Below are 20,378 nucleotides of genomic sequence, written 5' to 3' on the forward strand. Positions count from 1 at the left end.
TAGCAACTGAAATGAATGTCTAGCCCTGGTGCCGCCAAGTCCCCTCCATTAATATCTGCCCTGAGGGGGGCAGAGGAGTGAGACCAGAGCTGCTTCCCCTCAACGTGGTGGGCCAAGTGTGCGGTGTGCCTCTCTTTTAGAGAAAGCACTTCTAAAAGTACCTTATGCAGACTCTTAACATACTCTCTGACTATATAGAGATGGCAAATAACATACTTAGTATTGCTCTTCAATTCAGTGAAAAACTAGTTGTGGTAAAATTGATCATTTGAAAGTGTGGATATTTTTTGACCCATCATTCTGGTTAGCTTGTGTTAATACTGAATGTATCAATCATATTTTCCCAGATTATAAGGATTAAGTTAGGTTAATGTGGAAAGGAGTTGAGGAACGAAGATCCAGGAAAAGAAACCTTCCTATAAATATAGAGAACATTACCCCACCTTTGATTTCCTCCTGTGTCTACATATGTCCAGGTATGTTACCACTCTGGCCCTCAAAGATGCTTTCATTGACCTCTAAGGCATGATTCCTCCTTAGCTTCCAAGTATTCTTTACTGGGAGAGCTGAAATATTTTGTTTTGCAATATCATGGATGCTCATGACTGAGATTATATCTACAAGTCGCAAAAACGATGTGCATTTAGTTATCCAGGGAAGCAGTCTTTCATGGTCAAACAACTGAACAATTCATTGGACAAAATTAATCAAAGTAGTTAATCAATGGACCAAAATAGCTCAGCTCTCAGTTTAGCTATTAACATTAGCTAATAGCTCAGTTTTTAGTTATTTAACTTTCTAGCTATTTTACTGTTGTCTGAGCCTCAGTCATTAGTTCTCTAGGTTGACTTTTTTGTGAATTTGCTTTATGAGCTCAGGCAAACAGTTGGAATTTTTTTCACCGGTTTCTCTGTTTACCTTGGGAGAATACTATCGATTTCTTCTCAGAGGATTTTGGGAGCTGCTGGAAAGATTGGTGAATCTTCTATCAAAATCTGGTGTATTCTTTAGAAAGAGACACTCCAAAGGTTCAGAGTGAAATATAATACTGCATTATTAAACTTGGAGGTTTCTGTGATGGGAGGTATCTGAATGGGTTGAATATTGGCCCCCACAAGATATGCCCATATCCTAAACCCTGGAACCTGTGAATGTGATGTTATTTGGAAAAGGAGTCTTTGGAGATATAATGAAGTAAAGGACCTCAAGATAAGATGACCTTGGATTATCCAGGTGGGCCCTAATCCATCAACAAGCGTTCTTATAAGAGATAGACAGGAGAGGACACAGGAACTGATGAGAAGGCCATGCGAGACAGAGGCAGAGACTGGAGTGATGCAGCCACAAGCCAAGGAGCTGTTGAAACCCCAGAAGCTGAAAGAGGCAAAAAAAAAATGGGTCTCCCCTGGGGCCTTTGGAGGGAGTGTGGCCTTGCTGACACCTTGATTTTGGCCTTCTGGCTTCCAGAACTGAGAATGGCTAGTTTGTGGTAATTTGCTACGGCAGCCTTAGGAAAGTGAGGGAGCGCTCACCCGCAGCATAGCCCTCCTTCTTGCTTGCCCGGAACACCTTTCACTCAGCATAGGATCTTGTAATTTGTAAGTTGTTCCACTAAAGTAATATATTTAATTTCATGCAAGAAGAGAATTTATCTAGTTTTAGAATGGGATACTGTGTCTAGTTCCAAGCCCAGAATTATATAGAAAATTTGACTGTAAAAGGCTGCTTGCCTGAATAGCTAAAGTGCTCTGAAACCTGCTATATCCTCAAAAATTTTTTTTTTTTTTTTTTGAGACAGAGTCTCACTCTGTTGCCCAGGCTGAATGCAGTGATGCAATCTCGGCTCACTGCAGCTTTGAACTCCTGGGTTCAAGTGATCCTCTCGCCTTAGTCTCCCGAGTAGCAGGGACCACAGGTGCACACTACCACACCTGGCTAATTTATTTTTTGTAGAGACAGGTCTTGCTATGTTGCCCAGGCTAGTCTCGAACTCCTGGACACAAGCAATCTTTCTGCCTTGGCCTCCCAAAGTGTTGGGATTACAGGTGTGAGCCACTGTACCCGGCCCTGCTATATCTTCATCTAACTGGATAATCCAGGAAGGTGAAGGTTTAGAAGTCTTAATTATTTGAGCTGCACAGACCAGACAATACAGGAATGGCAATGCCATTGTGTTCCGGGCAGAACCCAGAGTGCCTTATTGACCCTTTAAATGTTATTATCTCTTTCTTACCTGTGATGCATTAACCAATGCACAATATTTCCATAAATCTGAGTCAGGTTAAAAAAATCAACTTGGGCTAAACCAAGCAATGTTTAGAATTTCCACTCATTCATTAATTCAATCTTTCTACGAATAATAAGTTATCTATCATCTGCAAGGCACTGTGCTAACTGCTGGAATACTTACTGAACATAATAGACAAGGCCCTCATGCTCCCATGGAGTGTATAATCTAGGGACATTATGCTTCAGGAAGATGTTAGAATTATTTAAATATGACCTAAGTCTAAACTGATGTAGCATTCTGTAATTTTCACATGAATGGCAAAATAATAATGGCTCTGACAACATCAAGTTGCCATGCCACACAAGACCTATGTACTGATACAATCAGGACACCAGAAATACCTGAAGCTATTTAAGTAATTGGTTCTGAATTAATTTCATAGATAGAGGGAAAATATGGAATGCATAAGCCAAATAATATACTAAATCAGTATAATATCGAGGCTTGTGACTATGTTCTATGATGCTTTATTGTTTTGAAGATTTACCTACTGATGACATTTTTCTTTAGATAATAGAATTTATTGATACTCTTTAAAATTAGACTATAAAGAGAAAGTCCTTAGAAGTCTGGATAGTAGGGACAGCCAGTGTAGCCTCTGTTTTCTATTCATCATCTGAAAGTAGGAAGCCTCCCCTCTCCTCTGTACCCCTAAAGGTCTCAAGGCTGATCTGCTTTCAGCCTAGGCTGGAGGATCCATCTCCTGGATTACATCACACACTTCCCTAGAGGTCTACAGTGATTCCCATTTATCATTCACAATGATATTCCTGATCATTAGTTTTATATATCTCCACCAACCATCCCCCTTCTCAGATCCTGAGATCACTGGGCTACCTTGGTTCTGTTCTCAATTTGATTAGGATTGTACTTCTGTCCCTGGTCCACCTCTGCTAATGCCATTTTCAGTACTTTTTTCAGCTGTGTTATTCTTAATTGAGAATAACCCATGCTAGGTGGTTTACATTGGCCCCACCCCTCATTCCAGTTTCTGTTGCTGTCAAACTCTTTACCCTCCACCCCGCTGAATATATCCCTCCTCTCATGAAATTGGGCTGAACAGAAAGATGTCTTTATACTTTTATATAATTTGCTTTTTAAACCTCTCCCAACAGACAAAAAGACTTTTGAATGCAATATATTGATTCTGTTAATTCTACTTGGCATTTAAATATTCAGGAAATGAACTGATTTCATGGAAATTACATTTTCAGTAATTTAAATAATAGTTCCAATTTTGTTAATTTTCATACTTAGAGTCAAGCCTAAAAATTTCTCAGCCATGATGCTGCCCACATATTCCCACTGATTTTTGGGCTTGATATTGTTACTAGAGTGCTTTACTTTCCTTTGTCCTTGAAGCAAATTTCTAAGGTAGGCAGCATCGATGTTCATTTGTGTAATCATGCCATAATACATTCATAAAAAAGAGTTTTGAATCAACAAATAAAGCCTAATTTTTAATCCCTATTTTATATTAGGATGCTGAAATAAGATAATGTAAAGAGTCTGCTCAAGTTAATTAACTCTGATTCCTGTGAAAACCTCCTCAGTTTAAATCCTGATATGCCAGGGAAATTTGGAGACTTGTAAATAGCATTTCGTGCCCCCGTACAGGACACAGGAGCTCCTTCCACCTCCCACTAATGCTTGCTTACATAATTTTGCAGTAACTTCTTTTCCAAATATTACAAGCACGTGGGAGAGCTAGAGGTGAAACAATAGCCCCAAACCTGGATCTCCACAGTCTCTAGTAGGAACTTGTGAAAAAGACAATTCTTTCAATTTTAGCTCTGCATGGGCATGTCAAAGCCTCTCCACTCCTCTCTTCCCATCTATAAATAAGGGATAATAATGTTAATATTTGCTTACTTACCTCACAGGAGAATGAAAAGAAAGTAATTTAATGTTAATAGGTTCTTTGAAGATGAAAAGTACTTCATAATTGCTAAGTTCTATTACATTTTAAAAAACCCATCTCAAAGATACCCCTCTTTCCTTATCCTCCTAACTTTGTTTAATTAAAAATAATTATCCTTTCTCAACCTCATTATTTAAGTACATAAGACTTCATGACGTTCCCACACAACGTATGTTTCCATGCTTTACCCAGTGTTACTGCCTTCAGGTTTGGGCCTTTCGTATTTTCTAACTTCTTATATATTAGAAAATCTAGTGAAAACCTGTTGTGTCTGCCTGGGGTAGATTTCATTTCAGTGTGAAAACTGCATGAACAGCCAGCTTTTTTTCTCACACTCTTTGAAAGGCTCTTGATGCTGCTAACATCTAAGGCAGAATTTCTTAAAGGTGGTGGTGACCCTTCCATTGGTATCTGAATCCCTGGGGTGTTTGTTAAGATCTAGGTGCCTGGAGATCAGACTCTATGGGGTGGGTTATGGAAATCTGCATTTAAAATAAATTCTGCAGTTGCTGACTAAAATTTGAGAACCACCCATTCCAAGTCCCTCATCTTTTTTTAAAGATGAAAAACATAGTCTGAAGGTCAAAAGTGAAGTTTTTTTGCCTTAGGCATCACTCATTGCATTTTCCTCATGGATACTGGAAGAAGGGATGGAGGACAAAGGCTTTTCTAGAAGCTGAGAGTATGAAGGGCTCTACTTGGCCTCCTCTCACACCACCGCCTGCAGGCACATGCATCCTTGCCTCCTCACACCCCACTAATTAGGGGGGGTCTTCTTTTTATCTAATCCCCCTCATATCACCAGCCTCTCCCTCCCTCTGGTTCTTGCTTTCGGCACCTCTCTTATTAGTAAGTACATCCGCAATCTACACTTACCATTTATTTCCCTCGATCTCAAGGAAAAAGGGGCTGACTCTTTTCTTTTTTTTGAGATGGCGTTTCCTTCTTGTTGCTCAGGCTGGAGTGCAATGGCGAGATCTCTGCTCACTGCAACCTCCACCTCCAGGGTTCAAGCACTTCTCCTGCCGGGGCTGACTCTTTTTCAAAGTTAATGTCTCCACTTGGGCTATCTATTCCCTTTCCCTGCCTCTTCTGGGCTCTTCTTCCATCCACTTTTTGCTCTGTCTTATAATTCAAGACTTTCTCTCTCTTCTGACATTGTCTCCTCAAAGGCCTTGCATCCTTCTAGCGGCCGCACAAAGCCAAGCTCCCAGAAAGAGCAGTTTTCAGGGCTGTTTGATGCTGGTATTTAAAAATACGAGCAAGGCCAGGCATGGTGGCTCATGACTATAATCCCAGCACTTTGGGAGGCTGAGGCAGGTGAATCACCTGAGGTCAGGAGTTCGAAACCCCCCCTGGCCAACGTGGAGAAGCCCCTTCTGTACTAAAAACACAAAATTTAGCTGGGCCTGGTGGCACACACCTGTAATCCCAGCTACTTGAGAGGCTGAGGCAGGAGAATTGCTTGAACCTGGGAGGAGGAGGTTGCAGTGAGCCAAGATTGCGCCATTGCACTCTAGCCTGGGGGAGAAGAGTGAAATTCCATCTCAAAACAAACAAATAAACAAACAAACAAACAAACAAACAAGCAGAACTGCCTTTGGAAAGTGAACACACAGTACAAAGAGTAAGGGGAAGCGCCAGCAATAACATCCCCACCACGGAGCTGTTTTTGGAATAAATATTAGGGAGCGGAGTTTTGATTCTTTGCAGCTCCCTGTCCTCCTGGCACAATCAAATTTCCCTGCTCCTGGCTTTTACACCAAGGCCAGCATTGATGTCATTCGCTGTGCTCCGTGCACATTCTTGTGGGCTGAGTTCAGGGTTTGGCCGTAGTCTGGTCTCCTGTCTCCACAGCTAATAGTGGGTTTGGTGTAGGCCCTGGCATCCCCACCAGTGGTTTGCTTTGTAATTTTTCCCTTTTGGCCTGTGGGAGGACTGAGGCATGGCATCTGGAACTCCTGCACAGCTGCAGGCCTGCTTGGAGGGTGAGGTGGCTGTTGTGGGGCAGGTGAGAGCACACCAGGGCCATAGCTAGCCTCCAGCCTTCATGAAGAGCTCATGGCAACTCTGTGGGAATCCTTCCAGCAGCCCGCTTATGGCTGGAGACAGAGGTGTGGCTTCTATCTAAGCTTTTCCCTCTGACTCAGTCCAGGAGGCAACTGTCTTGGGAAGCAAATGATAACAGCATCTGGGAGATTCTCTTCTAGATGGACTAGCAGGGAATCAGGACATGAACTCAGTGGACTGACTGCACCGAGACTCACCTGGTCATTACTTGAAGGTCATTACTTAAAGTAAGTTCTTCAGTTGCCAACATTTGAAAACTAAAGTGTGTAGTTCAGTTATGCTGGTCCAATAATCAGAGACGTCTAATACGTGAGTGTCTTAGTTCATTCCTGTGGCTATAACAAAATACCATGGCTTGAGTAATTTATAAATAATAGAAATTTATCTCTCACAGCTCTGAAGGCTGAGAAATCCAAGATCAAGTTGCCAAAAGATTCAGCATCTGGTAAGGCCTTGTTCTCTGCTCCTAAGATGGACACCTTGCTGTATCCTCAAATGGCAGAATGGGAAGAGCAAAAGGGACTAGGCCACTCCCTTCAACCTCTTTATAGGGGGACTGATCCCATTCACAAAGGTGGAGCCCTCATGACTTAATCACTTTCCCAAAGGCCTCACTTCTTTTTTTGTTGTTGTTTGTTTTTGAGATGGAGTTTTGCTTTTGTTGCCCAGGCTGGAGTGCAATGCAGTTAGGCTCACTGCAACCTCTGCCTTCCAGGTTCAAGTGATTCTCCTGCCTTAGCCTTCCTGAGTAGCTGGGATTACAGTCATGTGCCACCACGCCTGGTTAATTTTTGTATTTTTAGTAGAGATGGGGTTTCACCATGTTGTCAGACTGGTCTCAAACTCCTGACCTCAGGTGATCCACCCGCCTTGGCCTCCCAAAGTGCTGGGATTACAGGCGTGACTTTCCTTGCCCAGCCAAAGTCTGACTTCTTAATACCATCACCTTGGGGGTTAAGTTCCAACCTATGAATTTTGGAAAAACACATACATTCAACCTGCAGCAATGACGTATTCCAAGGCTGAAAATGTTTTCCTAAAACTCTAGGCCTACAGAAATACTTTTTATCCTGCAAAAATTTTGCTTAACCTTTTCTTTTTCCAGTCTTCCATCACGAAAACGGTGGTTCTCAACAGAGTGATTTTGCCTCCTAGGAGAATTATGGCAATGCCTGGAAACATTTTTGGTTGTGACAGCTGGGGGTGGTCGTGGTGGTGCTACTGTACCTAGTGGGCAAACTCACTCTTTCAAGGCCTTTTATAAGGGCCTTACTCCCATTCATGACTCTGCCCTCATCGTTTAATCACTTCTTAAAGGCCCCACCTCTTAACATCATCACATTGGTGATTAAGTTTCAACATATGAATTCTGGGAGACACATCCTTCAAACCACATTAGGCACTCTTATGTCCTTTTGGTGAACTAGGAGGCTGAGACTCAGATAGGTTAAGAAAGCTGCCCAGGTTCTACTGAGAGTTGGAGCAGGCATGAAACCTGGGTTTGCCTTTTGCTGTGTGGCACCTGCCTCAGGACCTGAAGGGTGCTGCCTCCATGCCAGAAACCACGCTGGCTGCAGAGGGCAAACCCGAACAATAAGATGTTGCCCTGATCCAGTTTCAAAGCTAACACAAAGTGGCCAGGGAGGGATGGAAGGAGAGACGCAGACAGTAGATTAGAGCAGTGCTTTCTCAAGCTATTTTGCACAGAAGCATAGAGATGGGGAGGAGGAAGAGCCTGAGGGGCTCAGTGGACCAGCCACCCCTCCTCCTTGCCAGAGCCTGGCTTCACTTTCATATGTTCTAGATTGGAGAACAAGATTCCAGCTAAAAGGGTTTGGAAACCTTTGTGTTTTAAAAGAATTCAAGAGAAGATGAACATAAATTTGTCTTGAGAAGGTTCAGGAAATCATGAAGAAATCATGAAGGAACTATGCAGTATTTTAAGTGGATTTTCAGGGTAGGAAATTTGCGCCCATATAAATGAGAGAAGAAGAACAGAAGAAACAATTGCGCACATATCGGCAGCAGAGCAAAGCCTAAGGAAACGTGGGGAGGGCAGAGGAGGAGCTGCCCGGGAGAGGCAGATGGTGTCTCAAGGCAGGTGGTCTTCATATTTTGGCTTTCCTGAGAATCCGAGGAGTCCAGACTCCATTTTGTAGACAGTAGGGAATTAGTAAAGAGGTCTGTGCTGAGTAAAGGGGGGATAAATGGCAAAAAGAGATAAAGAAGGGAAGACACTTGGGGTAGGGTGAGCATATTTGTACCATATACATGAGGCATTCACAATATACCAGGAGCTCATGTGTAGAACAGTTTGTAGAACCCAGCATCAAGTCCTTAGGCGATAAGAATAGTGCATTGATGAATGCATATCTAAGACATTTGTTTTCCACTAATAATTAAGCTAAGACATTTGTACCAAATGGCATCTTGGCTGTAAGAGATTTATTTATTTTTTACACACAGATGTAATTTTTATACAGATTTTGGCTTCTCCTGGCGTGGCTAGCTCCTGTAACCTTGGCTTATCTCCTGTGACACATATTGATAAGCTAAAATGTGCCCTTCCATATTTTTTATCTGAATCATATAATCACATACTAATATATTTATATTTACATATCTCTAGCTACATACACACAGGCTTGGGGTTACTATTTGTCAATTTTTGAATTGCATTTTTCATGCTTTTCTGCTTTTCTTCTCTCAACAATATCTTGAGGAAATCTCTCTCTATCACGTGGTAAGGTTCTAATTCAGTCTTTTTTATGCCCCATATGACTGTGCAGTGTGGATCTGCTGTAATACATTTAACTATTCCCCTGCCGATGGACATTTGCATTGCTTCTAGGTTTGTGTCTTTACAAACAATGCAGAAATAAACACACCTGTGTGTTTTGTGCGGCAGTCCAGCATAGCTTTTAAAAGTCTGCACTAGGCCAGGCACGGTGGCTCATGGCTGTAATCCCAGCACTTTGGGAGGCCGAGGCAGGCCGATCATGAGGTCAGGAGTTTGAGACCAGCCTGGCCTAAATAGCGAAACCCCGTCTCTACTAAAAATACAAAAATTAGCCAGGTGTGGTAGCGGGTGCCTGTAGTCCCAGCTACTCAGGAGGCTGAGGCAGGAGAATTGCTTGAACCAGGGAGATGGAGGTTGCAGTGAGCCAAGATCGTGCCATGGCACTCCAGCCTGGTGACAGAGCAAGACTCTGTCTAAAAAAAAAAAAAGTCTGCACTCTAGAGTCAGACTGCATGTGATTGCTCCCTACCTCTGTCACTTACTAGCTCTTATATTGGGCAAGTTTAAACCTCTGTCACTTACTAGCTCTTATATTGGGCAAGTTTAAACCTCCATGGGTATCAGTTTCCTCATTTGTAAAATAGAGGATTATACTAGGTTATGTAATTCATGTTGAGCCTTTGCAAAAATACCTGGCCCATAATAAGGGCTCAATAAATATTACCTGTTATTATAAAAGTACTGAATATTAGTGCTTTTGTTTCTATGAGATAACTTTATGGGCTAAAGGGCATAGGGGTTTTAAAAATTTTAGTTTATATTGTGGATTGCATTCCCCCCGAAAGGCTATAAAATTGCTTTCATGCATGTTTCTACCAACAATGCATGAAAGCATCCTTTTACTTATGTCCCCTCCAAAAATAAATAACTTTAATTTTTGGCAATTTGATCATTATAAAATGATATATCATTGTTACCTTAGTTTTCATTTCCTTCACCATTAGAAAAGTTGAAATTTTTTAACGAGTTTATCAATCATTTGCATTTATTCTTCTCTGACCAACTTTTTCATATTCTTTGCCAGTTTTCCCAGGGTTGTATCTCCTCTTTTTTTCAAGTTGTAAGAGCTCTTTGAAATTTGTATTACAGATTTTCAACCTCTGATTTTCTTGAGTTGCAAAGATTAATTTTCAAGATCAAAGCTTGTCTCTTGACCTTGTTTATGGTATTTTTGTCATAAAAGTATTTTAACTTTTATATATTCAAATACATTTCTTTTTTTTTTTTTTGAGATGGAGTCTCACTCTGTTGCCCAGGCTGGGGTGCAGTGGCGCAATCCAGGCCCACTGCAACCTTTGCCACCCGAGTTCAAGCAATTCTCCTGCCTCAGCCTCCCGAGTAGCTGGGATTACAGGCATGTGCCACTAGGCCTGGTTAATTTTTGTATTATTTAGTAGAGACGGGGTTTCACCATGTTGGCCAGGCTGGTCTCAAACTCCTGACCTCAAGTGATCCACCCGCCTCGGCCTCCTAAAGTGTTGGGATTACAGGCGTGAGCCACTGTGCCCGGCCTTTCTTTTCTTTTATAGATTCTAGTTGTTGATTAAAAAGATTGATTGTCTCTAAAAAGGTCTCTACCACTCAAGGTTTCTTGAGTTCATTTTATGTTCTCAATAATTTTTATGTTCTAGCATATGCATAAATTCACCTAGATTTTCCTGAAGAAATTTCATTCCTTTTTTTCACGCATTTTCAAAGTAGAGAGGAATCTAACATAATTTTCTTTTGGTTGCATACCCAGTTACAGTACTGGCATCATTAACTAAATAGTTAATTTTTTTCCTACTGGAAGTTTCTCACACATTCTGAAGAAAGCTGGGTTCAGAAATAGGACAGGCAGAATCCCAACCAATCCCGCACATTCTATGGTGACTTCTCATCTAACCTTTGCTCCACATCTTCTTTGAGAATTGATAGGGAGGCTACTGAGATTCAGCCAGAGATGGGGTCAGCAAAGCTCTTGTAGGTGTTCGTGAAAGAACCCAGGGACTGTTGTTAGGGGTAGGGCTGGGGCTGGGGCTTACCTGATCTTAAATTCAGATCAAAAGTCCACACTGAGCTCTTCCGTCAGGAGGGCCCTGGGAGGTTGAAGGGCCATGAGACACCCAGTGCGATCTCATAATGTTGTGGTTTCTACCTACTAATTCAAGTCTCTGTAGATGTAGCAAGGGATATTTAAAATGTGTTATCCAGGACTTCTTAAGTTCCACAAAACTCTACAATTACACTTAATACCCACTTACCCACTTGGCCAAACTCTAAACATGCACAAAAGAGCTTCCCTCCTCCCCCACTTCCCCTTGCTAAAGACCTGAAAACAGAAGATTTTTACCACCCAGGTAGTATCTGCTTGGGAAGGGAGAGAGGTCAGGGCTGGGGCAGAAGGGGGCAGGGGAGTCTGTTTATTTTGCAGTTAGCAAAGGGCCTTGGGATCCTCTTGAAAATTTTGGTTTGAGAGGTGGTAAAATGTCTGATTGTGACAACTGTAAGGTTAGATTCGTCACCACCACAGACATAAATGAGCACACAGACATTTTGGTGGCTGCAGAGAAACTGATTAACAGCATCACATCTGAAATCTGGCTCTGAAAATCCTTCTCACACTGACAATTATGTAAAGAGTGACTCATAACGTAGTCATTTCTTAAAATGATACACGTTGGCACAAGCAGAGGCCACATAACCACATTTCAGTTAATGACAGACCACATATACAATGGTGTCTCAAAAAATTATAACGGAGCTGCCCTATACAGGTGTACCATTTCTTATCTTCTATGCAATAATTTTACTGTACTTTTTCTATGTTTAGCTATGTTGAGATACACAAATACTTGCTATTGTGTTACAGTTGCCTAAGGTATTCAGTATAGTAATATGTTGTGTAGGTTTGTTGCCCAGGAGCAATAAGCTATACCATAGAGCATAGGTGTGAGGTAGGCTCTGCCATCTAGGTTTGTGTAATTCCACTCTATGATGTTCACGCAATGATGAAATTGCTTAGTGATGCATTTTTCAGAAGTATCCCTGTCGTTAACTGACACATGACTGTACTTAAGACAAAGAAAATGTGTCTGAGGCTCTGGTACTCTTCCTAGGAATAGAGAAGGAACCCACCTATTTCAATTGTTCAGACTTTTAGGGCATCTTAGATTTGCTCCAGGAAAAGTGACATTCAGAATGATTGGGACAAAAAGAATTTCCAGTGGTGATTTCAGAGAGAATAGTTGGTAGGAGCTTAAATGACACTCAACAATGAGTGAGAAGCTCCAAATTTATTTATTTATCTTTACCATTTTTATTTATTTTATTTTAGTTTAAATATTCTGAACTAAAAATTGAAATGAGATAAAAATTCTCATTAACCAAGGAGTTTTACCTGAGAAGTATTCCATCCATCCATCCATCCTTCCATTCAACCATCCGTCTATCTGTCCAGCCTCTCTTCTTCCCTCCCTCCTTTCTTTTTTTCCTTCCTTCCACACATATTTACTGAGTGCCAAGTTTGTGACTAGGAAAGCTACAGGCAAGACTCTGGTCTCACTGGGCTTACATTTTTGGGAAGAAACGACAATGAATATAAACATATTAATACTTTATATAGTGATAAATTCAGCCAATATATTAAAGTAAGATGTTAAGTTGGAAAATTACAAATGGATGCACTATTTTAAATTGAGTGCTCAGGAAAGACCCTTAGAGAAGGGAATGTTTGAACTTAAATGTGAATCCTACATAAACATAATAGTTTGAAACTATATGCATTTGCAATATTCATGCATTGTATTAGACATAAAAATAAATTTGGACCTTTCACAATTCATTTATAGTTTTGTTTTTTATGCCTCCTTTCAAAATATGTGAGCATTTTAACTTGGTAGTTTCTTATATATAATTTTGTAGCAAGTAAGTGAAGAGTTTCTAATGACACAAAGTTTTGGTAAATATTAAAAATGTTGAAATAACATATCTCACAGCATCTGGGAGTGTGCAACTATAATCTGGCTAATTCAGATTATAAAGAAGTATCATTTAAAATAGAGGGTACTACATAAGGAATGGTAGGTTGATTTTTAAAAAGGTGTCTTTGCACTGATAAGTATTTGGCAGAATTTTAGGTGATCACCAGTGTCATTTCAAGCTATTTAGCCTATCATATACTTAACCTCCCACTATTTATAATCTATCACCAAGTTTTGTTCATTCACTTGTTCATGCTCCTTCTGAAAAATCTTTCCATTTATACTGCTTCTGCCCTATTTTGATTCTTTAATCTCTCTTCCAACAACTATTTCACTAGCCTCTTAAATGACACCCCTATTGCCCACTCCAGTTCATCTTCCACTTGTAACCAGAGTTGACTTTCTGAGTTTAATACAGATCTGATCAGGATCTTCCTTTACTAATGAAATGCCTGGCTCCCTGTCATTGTCATCTTCATGACAAAACCCAAACGCCCAGGAATGCCATCAAATGCTTTTCCCTACCGGACACCAGGATGCCTTTCCAGCCTCTTTCTCTCCTCTGAGGCCACACCAAACTGACATCTGCTGTGAACGCTGGGCCCTCCATCTAGAATTCCCCACTCCTCTTCTCTGCCAGCCAATTTTTCTCATTCATTTTTCCAAAGTTCCTTGTACCTCATTATTACAATACAATGTGATAAGCACTATAATAGAGGTATGCACAGTATTGGTCACATTGTATTTTAATTTGACCAATTATATATCTGATTTTGCCTTTGAATGGGGGCTAGATCCTGATGATAGAGCCATGATACCGGGGTTCCTACTCCTACCTGGTCCTCGACTATCTCCGTGGCTTTATTTATATCTGCGCCTCATTTTTCTTATCTGTAAAAGTAAGATAACTCAGTATCTGGGTTATAATGTTGTAATAATAACATTATATCTGGGTTATAATATTGTTAGACAGTGCCTGGTATATTTAGCAGGTTCTCAATGGATCCTTCATTATTTAGCTTAATTATTAAATTCTGTATCCCTAAAGATAGAAAATCGGGATACAATAAATATGAAAAGGATAAAAAAGTAGCATAGGAGTGCCTCATCAATATGCAAATGACATCATCATAATAAAAGAATGAAGATATGAAATTTGGAATAGGCTGGGCACTTTGGCTCACGCCTGTAATCCCAGCACTTTGGGAGGCCGAGGAGGGTGGATCACCTGAGGTCAGGAGTTCGAGACCAGCCTGACCAACATGGTGAAACCCTGTCTCTACTAAAAATACAAAAATTAGCTGGGTGTGGTGGCATGCACCTGTAATCCCAGCTACTTGGGAGGCTGAGGCAGGAGACTCGCTTGAACCCAGGAGTGGAGGTTGCAGTGAGCCAAGATTGCACTCGGCCTGGGGGACAAGAGCGAAACTCCATCTCAAAAAAAAAAAAAGAAAAGAAAAGAAAAAAGAAATTTGGAATAGTATTCCAAGACTTCTGTCATCAAAGACACAACAGACACACACTGTTCTGTAAATTATAAGATTTCTGGTGGATGGGTTGAAGGTCCTGAAATGTATAGGCTCTTATGGTAATTTTTCATTCCCTGCTCTCCTGTCTTCCACTAATTTCCCATCTTTTTCTGCCCTGCTCTGTGACCTAGGGACTGGCCACTGTAGGTTGCAGTATCTGGAGAGCCTCTGTCCTCTGGTTTATGGTTGGGTTTGGCCATTGGGACTGGAGGGTGGAAGAAGAGTGTTGATTGAGAGTGTTATTTCCCTGCTTTGCCCTGCTGTGGCCAGGTCTGGCAGGGGCTGTGTCCATGAGTAACCACAGTATCCATGGGTGGTCCCTTATAGGCTCCAGCTTTGAAAGAGCTCTGCTGACTCTATCTCCTCTCTCTCCTTGGCCTGAATATTATGACTGCTGACTTTGACATAGTCCTTTCAGTTTGGAAGTCAGTCGTACAAATAAGTAATGAAACAGCAATTGCAGAAAGTCTCTTTAGGCCAAAGGCAACAAAACAAAACAAAAAACAAAAATCCTGACCAAAAACCAAAAACAAAAAACAAAACCCACAAACAGTTTTTTTTTCCCAGCTTACTCAACGTGTGTAACACAGAATTTTCACTATATTTATTCATATTGGTACGTCTCAACACTGGACTAGAAAGAAAGGAAGTGGGTGGAATCATAATGCCCTGCTAGGGCTTTTGATTAAGCTGGCTCTGTTCCAATGGATACAAAGCCCACACACAGGGAGCAGGAAGCCCAGAATGTCAAGTATCTACTCTCAAAGGGCAGCTTTCAGAGGAAGGACACAGTGTCAGGGGTTTCTCCATTGATGTCTTCTGGCAGTGCCTCGCCTGGAAGTGGCTGCTGCAGGACCACGTGCAGTGTGAGAAGAAGGAGGAGGCCTTCCTTCAGTAACAAGCAGCACTCATGCGTCGTGGAGAGCAGATTCCCAGAGTGTAAAGCTCTTAAGGGACATGTGCATTTATTGCTGACTTTGCAAGGGCTTTAAAACCACAGATAATACAGAAAAGTGTGAACTTTGAGCAATTAATTGCACATGGCAGGAGGGAGCACTCTATTAATCTTAACCCTGGTAGAAGGAAGAGATTGGTGTGACTTGTGGAATAATATTTATGCACCCAGTGGTCGGGGAGATGTTCTGAACACCTGAAAGTGCCAGGTTGTGTGCTAGAGTGAAATAAGACAAAAGTGTCTCTGTTCCAATAGAGCTTATTTTTCAGAGGGAACTCCGAAAACGTGTAAGAGGCTGGGACACAGAAGAAGGTCATCGAAGGATAAAGAAGCAGAATAACAACAAAAAAAGATAAAATTGACCACTGCAAAGATGCTGCCTCCAGCCACAGCTGGGTACCGTGTCAATCCTGAGTGATGTTTGATCCTTTGAAGCCTTATAATGGATTTTTGCTAGGGATTAAAAAAATATAATCATGTAAGAGCAGCTGTGTTAAAACATTAATATAAACTCTACTCAGTGCATTTGGTTTCTCAGTTATTCCTCCATAGCAAACCAATCAGTATTAAATGTGTGTATGCTAAGTGGTAATAATTCTTCCAGTTAAAGGAAAACTCCAGTCCTTTCACTATTTCACTAGCCTACGAGCAACTGACTTTTAAATTCATCTATTTTTTATTAATGATTATGATAACATATAAAATTATGCTCAGCAGTACAAAATAGATCCATTTAGCTCATCAGCATTTTATACATTTATAAATTTTATAAAATATGAATACCAATTTCACAGCATTTTCTGATATGCCTTACTAGAGAATAAAATTTCTATTTTTGGAAAAAACCAGCAACAACTTTTGAAGCTGACCTGTGTTTGCCATGTTTATTTCGGGTCTGTGGTTATGCTTATCTCTGATTCCAGAGTGAAGGGAGGTGGCAGGGCGTGGGTGTCCATGAAGGCACCTCTGTCCTCCCTGCAGGCCAAATCCTGCCCTGGTTTGTCCTATGTCAAGGGACAATGTCCTGCTTTACAAAGTCAAGGCTGTGCCCATAGAAAGCCTTGTAATCTTTTGGTTTCTCTGTTTCCTCATGAGTGATGCACAGGATCTGATGATTGTCATCCTCTTCACAGCCTCCATGAATCTCCTGATGAACTCCCTCAGAAGGTGGAAGGAACGCCTGACATGGATCTGAGCTCAGCAGCAGCCACGCCCATGCTGTGGGCAGTTAAGAGGCAGCCAGTGGTACCAGTTGTGAGCGATCAGATTTGAAGACTCAGGATTCTGGTTTCCTGAGTGTCATGGACCTGCGGGATGCAGGAATGACAGCGATAGGTCTTCAGGCAGGTGCCACAGCACCCACACACTGCCAGCATTTTGTGCAAAATACCCAAAGCCACATCACCAGATCTGGGCTCTCCTAGCCTCCCTTTGATAAAATGCTGGCCAAAGAGCTTAACAAGTCACTCAGGGGCGCAAGATAGGTGAAAACCTGCATGTTTTGTTTGTTAAACTATTTGCCACATGGCACAAGATGGTTTATGGTATGAAAATAAACAAGGAATAACTGCGGCATCATGGTTTTGTTAAGATGTCCCAAAGCTGATCAGGGCTTCCTGTTAAAATCTAAATGAGACTCTTCCTAGGTGGCTTACGTTCAGTCAGCTGTGGCTCTGTGCGAAGAAAACCAGTTTTCCTTACTCAGAAATTTGGAGCCACTGATAAGAGAAGAAAAGTGTGACTCCACATGGAGGGTCATTATACGATCTGATCTCTGACCCCGTGGAGGTGAAGGGGCTTGTTCTGCATGCCAGGCTGAGGACTCTTGGGACTGAGGCATTCAGAGTTGGAGCTTTAAATCAGAAGGGAGTTCCCTGCCCATTTCATCACAAGTCAGCAGCATCCAAAGAGGGGTGCTGAAGAAAATCTCATTACCTTGGGCTCAGTTTAGATTGCTAGTCGGCTTAGAAAGCTACCTGCAATCGTGTTTCCAGGATGCATCACAGATACTCTCCACATGAGTGAGAACATCAGCAGATGAAACTCAGCACGCTTAGTGAGGGGCCAAGTCCTCTAACAAAGGACTCAGCGGTTAACCTGAATTTCGAGGACAGACACTGTCAAGCCCTCATCAGGGATCCATCCAGAGAACTTTGGTAATTCTTGCAAAATCCCTGTATCACACAATTTCCTTCCTTAATGTGATAAAGTGTAACGGACACATCTACAGAGCCTCTTCAGCCCTGCAATGCATAGATGAGCAGAAGGCCACAAAGCCAGGTTGGTTGCAGGGACGGGGCAGCAGGCGAGCCATGGTCATTGTGGAAAGCGACGGAGGCCACTCTTAACAGGCAGTTCAGCCAAGTGTGGGCCACAGTATCTTCTGTGCTTCCCATCAGGCCTTCACCTGTGGCCTTATTTTGTGGCTGCACTGAAATATGCTTGACACCAAGGTTTTCTTCAAACGTCAGCTTCCATTCATCCCACCGTGGTACTTGTCCCTGTTGTCCTATGCCACCATCTTCTCTTTTTGTAAGATTCACAGACTCCACTCCCTACTCCCTGACCCCCTACCTTGGACAGAGCGAGATATTTTTCCCTTGTGATTGAATACAATTCTCAGGCTTATCTATGTATCTCAGGCAAACATATGCTCACATATGTATATGTGTGTATAAGTGAGCATTTAAGCTATTGTATTGTGATTGTTGGTTGGCTCATGTGTTCCTCACATTAGTCTCTTTGAGGCATGAGACTTTGCTCATTTTATGTTTGTATCCTCCCAGCACATACTATGTGCTTAATTTATAATTGTTAAATTAGCGAAGGTATTCCTGACACTACCTAGCATAGTCTTATGTGGTAAGATACTTGATGAAAATATTTCTCTGTTGATTGCTGATTCCAATTCATGATCTCTAAGACACTATCTTAAATTTCATGCTCACAAACTAAGAGCTAGTTGAGGGATTGTGTTAGGTATAACCTGTGTACGTGTATATTCCTGTGTTACAGGTCACAGCACTCTCTACCATCAGAATGGAGCCTGCCTGAATGTGAGCTCAGTGAGAAGCAGATTCCATTCTTGGGCCCGTCCACGGTGACTTGCCTGCTCTGCTCCATCATCCACTTATTCACAAGTTCTGGGGTGACAAAGGGCACGTTTTGTTTCATCTTGTGCCAAACCCTCGATGTGCACTCACTCACTCTACCTCAGCTCAAGAACTTCAGGGCTGGGAGTGCATTCGGAGAGAAGACATGTGTGTGCAATATCTGGAAGCCTTAGCACAGGTGGGTTACACTGATGCTCTATAGCCAAATTATAGGAACTTGGGTTCTAAGGCCAGCAGGCCCAGGTGTCACCCCAATGGGTCCCTTCAACAGCAGCATAAATAAGCCATGTCAGAAGAACCCACATTAGCCATCTCCAGGACTCATTTCCCTCTCAACAGCAGGAGCTCCTGCAGTCAGAGCAGCGGCAATTTTCAAATCAGGCATGTGGTGATGCAGCAGGAAAGTGCCTGCATCCCAGGTGTCCCAGCAGCTTTCTGGAGACCACTAATACCCGCATCTGCACCACAAAACTGCACAGCATTGACCGATACCAATCTTCTTACACATATCAGTAAGTGGTAATAGAATGCCTCAACAGCAGACAACCCAAGAACCAAAGACATACTGGATTTTCAAGTCAGAAGAAGGCTTAGAGATCATCTGACCTAATAGCCATATTTTACAGTAAGATACAGAAGCCAGTGTCCACAGTGCTAAAGCCATTGGTCGAAGGTCAAAGAATTTCAGACCCATAAATACCTCCAAGAAGCCTCCACTAGGACCTTATGATTTTAGTAAAATTATCGACATTCATGACCTATATCTACTGATCTTAGTGTCTTCTCAGTAGGCAATTATTCTTTCTCACATCAATTTGCAGTTGCTATATTATCAGCATCCTTGGTAAATTCATCTTGTGTTCTGGGTGAAGACTAACAGATTCTTCCTTCTTGGGCTCTGTCATTCACTGTCATCCCTCATAACATCTGGCCACTGCTCTAAACACAGTGGCCTTTGAGAAATGCTGTTGAATTCTGACTAAGAAAGAGGAAAACTTTCAAATACAAGAAAGTGAACATTACAGAGCTTACCACTCAAGATGGTTTTCTACAAATGCGGACATGGGGCTGATCTGCACCGTGTAAGTATCATTTGCCGAGTACTCAAAGAGTCCATAGTAAGGGTTGAAGAGCTCCTGAGACAGAAGGAAGAAGAATTCCCGCGAGGGGCCACTGTAGTCCAGGCTGCAAAGAAAGCAGAGGTCTAGGAAGCTCATTCTGTGCCCGGAGGTGGGGGGACCTGTTTGCACCCAGATTCTAGTGTGCCCTTTCAGAGTTGGGTGCTGGGGAAAGCAGAGAGCAGCCTCTGCTCTTTGGAGTGAATACCAATGGAAGTATCAATTTGCTGTAGAAAATGAGGATGCAGTAATTGGTTTGGAGATGTTTCTTAACCAGATGTCCATGAATAAACTCTTATGGCAGCTTTCCTTAGTGTTTTCTTTTGATCATCTAACCCCTCTGAGCTAAAACATGCAGCTGGCCCATTGAATACAAGGCCTTTGTTGTGGGACACATAAAAGAATTTCCTGCAACAGTGAATGTGTGCATGCATGTGTGTGTGTATGTGGGTGGACTGAAAAGGCTTCCAAGTTCATTTTGATACGCCCTCCTACATGGCTTGCCCTTCATGGTCGAGGTGGTTTCCCATGAAATCACTGAAATGATATGAAAAGTTTGGCATGAAGTTGTATACATGCACTTTAAGAGAAAGAGTTTTTTTAAATTAGATATTCAGAGG

At 41.9% G+C, this 20,378-nt stretch overlaps 1 protein-coding gene and 1 long non-coding RNA gene across 8 annotated transcripts in view; one reads left to right on the forward strand and one right to left on the reverse strand.

Moving 5' to 3' along the window:
• The window catches only part of HECW1 (HECT, C2 and WW domain containing E3 ubiquitin protein ligase 1), a 462,565-nt gene that overhangs the window by 37,899 nt on the left and 404,288 nt on the right, over nucleotides 1–20,378 (reverse strand). For all 7 annotated transcript variants that reach the window (XM_032758252.2, XM_032758254.2, XM_032758251.2 and 4 more), the window contains one exon: nucleotides 19,673–19,825. In XM_032758252.2, coding sequence (XP_032614143.1) covers nucleotides 19,673–19,825 — 153 coding nt within the window. The remainder of the gene's footprint in view (nucleotides 1–19,672; nucleotides 19,826–20,378) is intronic.
• On the forward strand, nucleotides 6,096–20,066 carry LOC116812512 (uncharacterized). Its single transcript, XR_004370719.2, has 3 exons — nucleotides 6,096–6,508; nucleotides 16,661–17,807; nucleotides 18,543–20,066. It is a non-coding gene; the product is annotated as an uncharacterized LOC116812512 (long non-coding RNA).

The sequence above is a fragment of the Hylobates moloch genome, unplaced genomic scaffold (genome assembly GCF_009828535.3).
Source record: "Hylobates moloch isolate HMO894 unplaced genomic scaffold, HMol_V3 SCAFFOLD_1, whole genome shotgun sequence".
NCBI classification, from domain to species: domain Eukaryota; kingdom Metazoa; phylum Chordata; class Mammalia; order Primates; family Hylobatidae; genus Hylobates; species Hylobates moloch.